The 11479-nt window shown below is 39.8% G+C and overlaps 1 protein-coding gene across 6 annotated transcripts in view; it reads left to right on the top strand.

Moving 5' to 3' along the window:
- The first annotated feature begins 1287 nt into the window (after positions 1-1287).
- The window catches only part of LOC122557812 (DENN domain-containing protein 5A-like), a 264214-nt gene continuing 254022 nt past the window's right edge, over positions 1288-11479 (top strand). For 3 of the 6 annotated variants that reach the window (XM_043705883.1, XM_043705884.1, XM_043705885.1), the window contains exon 1: positions 1289-1973. In XM_043705883.1, the coding sequence (XP_043561818.1) occupies positions 1865-1973 (109 nt within the window). In that variant the 5' untranslated portion in view covers positions 1289-1864. Of the gene's footprint in view, positions 1974-11479 lie in introns of all 6 variants that reach the window. The other 3 variants (XM_043705881.1, XM_043705880.1, XM_043705882.1) reach the window with 2 other exon arrangements.

The following is an 11479-nucleotide window of genomic DNA, read 5'->3' as shown; positions in this document are numbered from 1 at the left end:
TGGATGGGGTGTTGTGCAGTCACTTCTCTTAGTAGTGTCCGTTAACTATGAGTTTAGTTGCCAGCAAACATTCACCAGGTGGATCTGGAAAGGCAGACTCAAAGGAGAGATTAATCAAGAGAATAACGAAGGAGGAGAATACTGAAGTGACAAGGTGAAATTTATGTTGGTCAGAGGAATAAGCAATAAGATTGGATTAAAGATAACATGCATGGGAAAATTGTTAGTTTTGAGACCTTGGCATTCACTTCCATGATTCCGAGTAAATCTTATGCCACAGAGTGCAGTGGAGGCTGGGACGCTAAATGTCTTCAAGGCAGAAATTGATAAATTCTTGATGTCACAAGGAATTAAGGGCTACGGGGAGAATGCGGGTAAGTGGAGTTGAAATGCCCATCAGCCATGATTGAATGGCGGAGTGGACTCAATGGGCCGAATGGCCTTACTTCCACTCCTATGTCTTGGTCTTATAACATGGAATGTGGCAAGAGACGTCAGGAAACAGAACCACAGGTTTACAGTTATATGTATTTTTGACTATCCTTCAGATTATTTTGTTCCTTGGGAAGATAATTGATTACTGGAATCTGTTGCTCTGAAATGGAACCTTTCTTTCAATATAACAGTGCAAAATATGGGGTTTTATTTCGGAAGGGTTTAAAATTATGAGAGAATGAGGAAGGGTGGACAGCAGAGGCCTCAAGAGTGAGGGTTATAGACGGAAGATTAAATTTGGAGATTTAGAAAGAATGCATGGGAAAATTGTTAGTTTTGAGACCTTGGCATTCACTTCCATGATTCCGAGTAAATCTTATGCCAACATCCAAATTAGCCAGATAGATGGATAAGGGAAAGGACTTGAAGGAATTTGAGAACATAATGAGTAAATATGTTTGAAATGTGGGGCGGGGAGTGCGGCCCGGGAAATGTCAACATGGAACAATTGAAAAAATGGCCTATTTCAGTTCTGTTCAAATGTTTTAACACACACGCACACTCATTCCTCCCGCCGTCATTTTTGCACCTTTTCCTTGCTGTCAAATTAATGCTATGTATGTTATTTACCTGTCAGAGCGTAGCCGTTAGAATTGAAATAAAACAATAGCATGCCTAACGATAACGAAATAAAGTCTTTGGACACTCAATAAACCAGCAATATCTAAAGTGTTAAATGTAGGTAGTTCTGAAAAGACGGATACTTCCTAAAGCACAGATTGGTTCGTGATGAGTAATGCCGTACAGCATCATTAAAACTGCATTACCAAATATGTTTCTTATCAGTATTCAAGGCATTTTAATAAAACATGTATTATTCAATTTATGAAATAAATTGCAAATTTCCAGACTACTACAGATGAGCGAAAAACGTCAAGAAATGTGCTTAAATTCCTTTTTTAAAAAAAGGGTGTTCCTTTTCCAACTCGATCTGCAGTACAATTATGTCAGCACAATTTTGACACAGTTGCTGCGGATGAAGAAACCTCCTCATTCTGTCAAGTTTCAATCAGCTGGAAAATTAAATGGATAGAAACTTGCAAGGTTTTTTTTAAAATTGCAGATATGCCAAGAATAATGGTTTGAATGAGAGGAGTGTTGAATCGAGGTGAAGGTTGGAAGGTGTGTGAACATTCCAAGTGGTGCAGTCTCGATTGTGAGGCGGAGCTAGTTGCCCCCTAAAAGGGTGGTTGTGGATGGCGTGGCCCAGCATGCAGTGCAGCACTGTTCTAACGGCTCTAGCTCGAGCTGTGATGGGAGCGCCGCGCGCCGCTGCTGACCGGGTCTGAAAGGGCGGCCGCACAGAGCTCGAGCTGGGGGGGAGGGAGAAAATCCGGAGCCAGTACTCGCTGGCCGCCAACTGCTCGCCATGACCGCCAACAATACCACCACCACCAGCAGCGGCTGCCGCTTCGCCGATTACTTCGTCATCTGTGGGCTGGATGTCGAGACGGGCTTGGAACCGGACGAGCTCTCGGGTGAGCGTCTCGTTTTTAAATGTTGTTGCCAGTTTCTCTCTCCACACTATGATTGGAACCAAAGGAAAGCTGAACCTTCAAATCTTTCAGCTCCTCTAAAAATATATGACGACCAGCACTTCAGGATAAGCATTTCGGAATCCGAGCGAATAGAAGTGAAGATTTACATTAATTTGTAGCGTCTTTAGGTCCCGATAAAGTCAGCATTAATGCCACTTAGTGATGCAGGAAGTGATGATATGGAGCTGTCTTTTGACAGTTCACAATCCCTGCAAATGGAGTTCGCTTTGTCCGCTCTTTTGACAGCGTTAAAGTGTGGATTTTATCTTTTTGAGTCATAGAGTCCTCTAATAGTCGGTTGTTTGGAATATCTATTGAGTCGCAACTGAATTTATTAAAGTACTGTTATTGGCAGCTTTGAAAAACATGCGAGAATGCTTAAGCCTATAGTCGTATACACTGATACAACTGTAAATAAAGGCACTGCATTTCGCTATTTAGTGTATAATATAGTTTTGTTTTAACGTCTATCAATACGTACACGGTTTTTGTGTGGTTATCTGTTTCCTCTTTTGACCATCTTTAAATAGGTCGACAGCTATCATTTTCCACTGATTCTCAGGGCTTGCTGGTGATGGTATTTTAAACTATGACCTAGATTTGTGCATTTTGAAAACGTTAGGAACAAAGTTAAGTTCATTATATTAATGTCTAACTATTAGAAACACAATTAATCTTGCTCCTGTTGTGCTGTTATTGCATGTGAAAATGGTACAGCAAGTGGTTGCTTTCTCTGATTAATATTCTGTGTGGAGTTTGATTTTAAGTTTGCAGATATGTATATTTCAATGAATGTTTTAAAATTCTCACACTATTTCCTTTAATCTTACTTTTTATGCATGCACCACTCAGTACTAATTCAGAACCTGGTCATAGCATAGAAGGATGTTATTTAACCTTTTTTTCTCTTTATTTCCATCAATTAGCAAGTTGATCAGAATTTTTTTATATTTTGAGTGTTATTTATTTAAAATTAATATTGCAATGGAATGCTATTATCTGAAGAAGATTACACTTTTTAGAATTGAATCATAGAGGTTTCCAGCCAAGAAAAAGGCCCTTCACTCCTTCGGGGCTGTACTAGTCACAAACAACTGTCAAATGATTCTGATCCTTTTCCCAACACTTGGCCCATAGCCTTTTACACCCTGGCATCGCAGTTATACATGTACATACTTAAATGTAAAGAATAAAAAAAAGCTATAAAATGAAAAAAAAAGCCTCAAAGTTTGTATTGCATTCTGCTCAGAAAGTATGTGTTGTATACTGCAATGTGTGTATGTTAATATGATAGTGCTTTCTATTTACTGGTATGTTTTGAATATTAATCATTCATAAATCTAGTGTAATAGCATCATTCTTCCTGTATGTGTTGTGTTTAGTATGAATAAAGTTGCTTAATAATTATTTTGCATTCTGAATGCAGTGCACCGGTGCAATCTAGACCATCTTGTAAACAAAGAGAGATCCTTAGAGGGGGTGGAGTGTGGGCTTGAATCATCTGCATTCATACTGTCCTTTGAGTCCTTCCACATCAGCTCCACTCAAGCGAGGCTCTGAAAGGATGATGTCATTGTTACTGAAACTCTCTACAGGAAGGCAGTAACTGCTGCATGTTTCTCTGGGGATGCTGCAGGACCAATCCTGGCACGATATTTGGTATTTAGCTAATGCAGCTGTAGGGGGATGAATCAAGAGTACTATTGGAATATGAGTGTCCCCACATTAGCATTTTCTGAGTGAATGTGTACATCTGCTCTTGAATTAAACTAGTTTTAATTAAATACTTTAAAATGTGTTCCAGTGTATTTCTTTTTCTGTGCGTCTATTGCCAGTTCATGTTGTTATGCATAGTAATCATAAATAACAACATGCACAGTGTAAACCAGTTCTTTGATTTCTTAGCATTTTTAAATGAATTTAATGTTTACCAGCTTAAGTTTCTTTTGGCATAATATTTAATCAGTTTTCAAAAGTTTCTAAACTAAATTGCTTTCACATATTGGTCTTCCACATATATATGATTATTATTCTGATTTATTTTTAAACAAATATTAATTGCAGTGTTACATTTAATGTGTTGCATTTTATGTTTAGAGCAAAAGGAAAGATATTTAAGCATTTGTAGACAATGGTATCAGTATTGAAATGGGAAGAAACTATATCATTGGGATGGGTTCCACCTGAAGCAGACATGATTTGCAGCTTTGCATCTACATTTAAAGGTAAAGGTAGATCACCTTGGATTAAGCAGAAGAACTTTGCTCAGAATCACCAGGAAAGCACTGGGAGCTATGCCATCTGCAAGAATACTTATAGTTAACATGCACCATAAGGTGCCACTGTCACCAGCACTTCTGTCCCCTATCAATCCTGAATGTCTTGGAGTGAATAATTTTATTATTATTTTCATTTATGCAGGAATTCTACAACAGAGAGTTTTCAGTGTTATACAAATTTGCACTAGGTTAAAGACCATCATCTTGCTTGTGAATGTATTGCACAAGCAGGAAATTTGGAGGGGACTTGAGGAAAATATTTTTCACCCATAAAGTGATAGAGGTCGGGAATGCACTATTTGGGAGGTTAGTAGAGGTGGGTACCCACACAACCTTTTTAAAAAATACTTTGATGAGCACTTGAAATGTCTTGATATTCAAAGCTATGGGCCAAGCACTGGAAAGTGAAGGTAGTATAGATCTTTTTGGTGGTACAGTCTGGATGGGCTCAAGGGCCTCTTCACTGTAGTTCTATGATGTGGAGTGGACAAAGTTAAAAATCACACAACACCAGGTTATAGTCCAATCAGTTTATTTGGAAATACGAGCTTTTGGAGCACTGCTCCTTCATCAGATAGCTAGTGGAGAAAGCTCATAGGACACAATTTATAGCAAAAGAGCATACTGTGCAATATATTGAACAAACCTAGTTTGCTCTTAAGTCCTTCATCTTTTACAATGGGTTGCAGGTTTCGATTCATTAATAAGCAAACCCCAGAACTACTTTCAAGTCAGATTCCTAAGATAATTTTAGGTTTTATTAAAAAAGGTGACCATCTCCGTTCAGACAATCCATTTGGGTGGCACAGTGGTTAGCACTGCTGCCTCACAACGCCAGAGACCCGGGTTCAATTCCCGCCTCAGGCGACTGACTGTGTGGAGTTTGCACGTTCTCCCCGTGTCTGCGTGGGTTTCCTCTGGGTGCTCCGGTTTCCTCCCACAGTCCAAAGATGTGCAGGGTCAGGTGAATTGGCGAAGCTAAATTGCCCGTAGTATTCGGTAAGGGGTAAATGTAGGGGTATGGGTGGGTTTCGCTTCGGCGGGTCGGTGTGGACTTGTTGGGCCGAAGGGCCTATTTCCGCACTGTAATCTAATCTAATCTAAAGGTGTGAGGTTAGAGTCCATATGTTTTCCAATCTTGAGTCAGACTGATTATATTTCCAAAGTAGGAATTTATAAAATGTCACATGGATTATAAAAGAAATTGACTGCCTACAGATTGTATGCCATGAATTGCATGATTCTATGCCATCGTGGAGTTCTCAAGATATTTTATTGTCCAGTGTTAGCAAATGCTAAAATATTCATAATTCCTCTCATTTTACCATTATAGATTAAAAGCAACTGATACCTGCCCTCCCCGACTCAGTAATATTGTAATGCCAAGTCCTTCTCAGTTAGAATCTCACATACGTTATATATTGGGGTGGCATGGTGGCTCAATGGTTAGCACTGTTGCCTCGCAGCGCCAGAGACCCGGGTTTAACTCCCGCCTCAGGTGACTCTCTGTGTGGAGTTTGCACATTCTCCCCGTGTCTGCGTGGGTTTCCTCCGGGTGCTCCGGTTTCCTCTCACAATCCAAAAATGTGCAGGTTAGGTGAATTGGCCATGCTAAATTGCCCGTAGTGTTAGGTGAAGGGGTAAATGTAGGAGTATGGGTCTGGGTGGTATACACTTTGGCGGGTCGGTGTGGACTTGTTGGGCCGAAGGGCCTGTTTCCACACTGTAAGTAATCTAATGATAAACAGAATAGTGAGAAGGATTTTACATTGCTACATGTTGGACAAAGGCTCAGGTGGAAAATGTGGCATAAATCATTTTAAAACAAATGGAAAGGAAGAGAGTAGAATAATTGTCAAAAATGTTGAAAAGAAACCAAAAGATGAAAACTTAATTATAGAATTAGAACTAAAATGAATATGTCAGTAAAACATTGGAGTAGAAGGACAAATTAGAAGCGTATAATTCAAATAAGTGTCTTTTACACCAATGTGCTGAGCATAAGAAACAAATCGAACAATTACAGATGTTAAGTTCAACTTGGAGGCCATGAAATGGTTATAATTACTGAGACACAACAATTAGATGGTCAGCACTGGTGACAAAATAAGCTAGGTTATAAGATGGAAAATGGAAGTGAGGAAGATCTGTCATCATGATGGATGAAGTCATTGCACTGCTAAGAGGATATACGAGAATGAAGGAATAGAAAAGGATTTCTATAGAAAAAACCTACAGTAGGAATTATGTAGAGGCCTCCTCGAAGTAGCTATGAAGTGTTTGATATGTACAAGCAGAGAATAGGCAAGAATGTCATGAAGTCAGAATGGTTTTAGCAACAGACTTAACTTTTTACGGGTTATAATAAACAGATTAGTACATTTCTTGAATGTTGCAGAATGGGTTTCTGCAACAATGTCTGAAACCAATAAGAGTGCAAACCATTATAGGTTTGTTAATGAGTCAGATTCATTTAACACAATTAGTAGGAGAACATTTATCTTTTTATGATCACTATATTGTCATCGTTATATTTATTTGTTCACAGGATGTGATGGTTGCTGGCAAAGTTAGTATTTATTATCTATTGCTTCCTGTCCGTGAGTAGGTGGTGAGCTGTCTGTTTAAACTGTTGCAATCAATGTTGTTAACTCCACATCTTATGGTATTAGGGAGGGTATTCCAAGATTTTGACCCACCAACAATAAATAAATTACGATAAAATTCCAAGTCACTGCCTTGGAGGGGGACTAATGTGTGATGGGGTCCTCATGCACTCGTTCTTTAGGTGATAGGTCTCAAGGACTTGGAAGGTGCTATCCAATGACCAATGATCTTTGCTGAGTTGCTGCAGTACATCTTGTCGATGATGTGCTGGTATTAGAAGGCATGAATGTTTAAGATGGTGGATAGAATTCCAGTCAAACAGGTTGCTTTGCTCAGGATAGTGTCAAACATCTTGATTTTTGTTGGAACTATACTCATTCAGAGAAATAAAGATTCCCCAATGACATTTAATAAGGTTCCATGATAAAGGTTGCTTCACAAGATATGACTCCTGTTAGGAGAAACATATTAACATGCGTAGAGGATAGGTTAATTAATAGGAAGGAGAGCATATGGATAAATAGGTCTTTCTTGGATTGCATTGCCACAGGGATCAGTGCTACGTTTTCAACTATTTACAATCTATAGTATGTCAATTATTTGGATAAGAGTATTGAATATATGGCAGTTAAAATTGCTGGTTACATTAAGATCGTCATGAAAGTGTGTTATCTAATGAAGGTAGAGAGTTGGCAAAAAGGAATATAGACAAGTTGAGTGAATAGCAATGGTTTAGCAGATGGATTGTAATATGCCTTCTGGTTTTAGTAACCACTTTAAGCTGAGGGGTAAGTGGTTTACAGGAGATCTGGTGAAAAAGATTTTCACCCAGAGAATGGTAGAAATATGGAATGTGCTGCCGGAGAGAGTGGTGGAGGCAGGTACTCTCGTAAATTTAAGAAGTTTCTTGATGCTTACTCAGTCAAATGTGGCTTTGATGTCAAGGATATGCTCATGCTTACTCTCACTGGGATGTTGGATCAGTACTGCAGTTGGAGGAAGCTCTGAATGTGGCAAAGACACAAAATTCACTTAGTGATGGACATTTAAAACTACCACTTAGAATGGCTTGCCAGCACCTCTATTGAGTAAGTTGGCTGAGTCCTCAAGGGCATAACTGTTAGATTGGGTCTGCGGCTGCGGGTGAAGGAAGCAACAAGAGGAAAAACACATTTAGCCTCATCATCATCAAGCTGCCTGCTGCAGATGCATCTGCCTGAAACATAGTGGTAGGAGTGACCACTGCACTGTGCCTGTGGAGACAATGTCTTGTCTTGACCACAAGGGTACCTTCTATCATGCTAAGTGGGATAGAGTTTGAACATATTTAGCAACTGGGCATCCATGAGGTTTTCTGGACATCAGCAACAACCATACTCCCATACAGTCTGCAAACTCATGACCTGTCATATCTCCTATTCTACCAACCATCAAGCCAGGGGATCAGCCCTGATTCAATGAAGAGCATAGAAGGCATGCAGGATCAGCACCAGGTGTACCTAAACATGAGGTGTCAACCTGGTGGAGTTACAATATGCGATTATTTGCATAACAAACAGCAAGTCATAGACCGGTCAAAGTGATTCCACAACAAATAGATCAGATCTATGCTCTACTGTCCTGCCACATACGCTTGTGAATGGTGGTGGATAATTAAATAACTCACTGATGGGGGACCCCAGCACATCAGTTTTAAAAGAAGGCTGCCACATTGGCAACATATGTTTACCAACATATATGGGGTACCAAGTGGAAGATCCATCTCTGCCTCCTCCGGAGGTTCCTAAAATCACTGCTGCCGGCCTTCAGCCAATTTGAGCCAGTGGATACCGAGAGAATCGGATCTAATGACTGTGTGCAAAAAATTGCTGACAGATGCAATATGTGTAAGAATTTTTTTTTAAAATTAACCTATTTTTCGGGGATGTTATTACACGACTCTGGAGCACCTATGTCACATGAGAGGTTTCTGTAAGAAATGTAAGAAAGGATTAATTATTTGTTTATATAAAGTAGAGTAACCTACTTATCAAATCATTACCTTAGATTTTTATGTATTTGAATAGACCAATATGAATTGATTCCACTGTAAAGGGCATGCCCTCTTTTATATTTTTCATATTCTACATAAGTCTATTTTAATCATGACATTTATTTTTTTATATTCAGCAATAAATACTGGCTTAGCCAGTGATGCCCATTTCCTACGAATAAAAAAGTTTTCTTTGATAGCATATTATTATACATTTTACAGTTTGCAATTTGAGACTTCTTGTGATCACTAGCATTTTTGGGACGATAGCGTGACTTCTGAAATCATAAGCCCAATCAGTGGGTCCAGTTATTTTAATCCAATTACTCAGACATGTTATGACACGCCTCCAGGGCAGGTGGAACTTGAACTGGGACCCTCTAACTCAGAGGTAGGAACATGGTCGCTGCACAAGAGATCCCTAATCAGTGGGTCTAGATATTTTCTAATCAATCTGTTCAGAGATGTTATTACACACCTCTGGAGCAGGTGGGACTAGGTCCCAGGCCCTCTGACTCAGAAGTAGGCATATTATCATTGTAAGGAGAAAGTGAGGGCTGCAGATGCTGGAGATCAGAGCTGAAAATGTGTTGCTGGAAAAGTGCAGCAGGTCAGGCAGCATCCAAGGAACAGGAGAATCGACGTTTCGGGCATAAGCCCTTCTTCAGGAGAACACTAATCAATTGTTGTTTTCTTTTTGTTTTTTTTACACATTGTGGGATCAGCCAGTTTAGAAATCAGTCCTCAAAAAAGGAATACCAGTAACCAACTGGCTGTGTGGGTCAGCCAATTCAGGAATCCGGTGCCCCAAAAACAAAAACCAACAGCAGCACATACTGGCTGTGTGACTTACCAGCTTGGAGTCGGTCCCCTGAACTGAGGAGATTCTAAATCCCCACTTTACATAATTTAAAAAAATATATAAATCCCTATACTACCGCCTAAGTGCAGTAGTGCTTATTTATTCCCCAGCACCCATGTCGTGTGGGTGCAGGTACAGGACACCGTGAAGGACAATGTGTGCAGAAATCTTTATTCGTACTCCACCACTAGGAAGAAAAGAAACATCCAAGTGGCCAGTGACAAGCAATGCCCTTCTCAAAAAAGGGTATTGCTAAGTGATCAAAAAAGTGAAGGTGAGGGCAGAGATCAAATCAGTATAGAATCGAAGGGAGAAGAAAACATTCCACACCCTGCGGTGCCCACTTCTCCTTGAAAGCCTCAAGGTTGTTGGTAGACACTGCGTGCTACTACTCCAAAGACACCCGGTCCCTAATGTAACTGCAGAAGAGGGGCAGAATTGGATTAAAATAACAGCCCTCTTCAAGGCCCACTGCAGGACCTGTTTATGGCTGACCTGGCCATGCCCAGGAGCAGATCCACGAGGAGATCCTCTGACCTGCCTTCCCACGCCCACCGCACCGGCTGCCCAAAGATCAGGAGTGTGGGGCTGAAGTGTAACCAAAAACATAAAAAAAGATCTTTAAGGAAACCAAAAAGGGAGTGCAGATGTCCAGACCCCATACATACATGGTCTATGGACTCCACAGCACCACAGACAAGCAGTAGGGTTGGGAGTCTGTGATTCACCACAATCTGCATTTGCAGGGGACTGCTGCGTGCAGCACCCTCCACTCCCGGTCTCCCCACAAAAGGGGGAGGAAATCAATGGGTCTATTGTTCATTAGTTATAGCAAACAGTCAATATCAATTAGTGAATACTTAGGATTTGGGAAAGGGAAAGAGGAATAAATAGTATGAGATGTTTGGAGGATTTTATCTTGTGTGTTTTTCTTATTTGGTTACTTGTTACTTGTTTTTTTCTTCTCTATCCTGAACCAGTATTGTATTTTTATTTTTCAGGAATTTGCATGTGCCTCTGCCAATTAGTGTTAAATTTGGGATCGTTTAAGATTTGAATTCTAACAGTAGCTGCTGTTTCCATTAGTCAATTCAAGAATGATGGACCAAATGGCCTCCTTCCATTCTGAAATTTTCAGTGATTCTGGGTGCTAAAATAATCTCAAGGAATGCTGAATTGGCAAAGCTTTCAATAACAGCAGTAAAATAATGAGTAAAATGTTAACTTTTCTGGCAGCTTGTCATAACCTCTTATTGCAATGTAATTTCAAAATGTAGCTGCAAACTAATTGTTAAAATCCATGAACTGAAGTAACTTAATTGAATCATTTAAGATCCTGAGGGGACTTGACCAGGTGGATGTGGCAAGGATTTTTCCTTTTGTGGGAGAATCACAAACTGTGACAAGTTATTTCACCTTATCCAGAGCAGAGAATCAGAAGTCATGTCCTTTATTTGAAGGTAGAAACAGTGGAAGCAATTCATAGTTTAAAACTAAAGGGTTGCCCATTTAAGACCGAGATGAGGAAGCATTTTTTTCTTTCTGGGTTGTGTGTTTGAAATTTCCTTCCTGTAAAGGCAATGGATACCGAATCTTTAAATATTTAAAGGCAGATGTAGATAAATTCTTGATTACCAAGGGGATGAAAGATTGTAGGGAAATGCAG

The sequence above is a fragment of the Chiloscyllium plagiosum genome, chromosome 16, assembly GCF_004010195.1.
Source record: "Chiloscyllium plagiosum isolate BGI_BamShark_2017 chromosome 16, ASM401019v2, whole genome shotgun sequence".
NCBI lineage: Eukaryota > Metazoa > Chordata > Chondrichthyes > Orectolobiformes > Hemiscylliidae > Chiloscyllium > Chiloscyllium plagiosum.
Note: the sequence above shows the minus strand (reverse complement) of the source record. Positions and strands in the feature narration are given on the sequence as shown.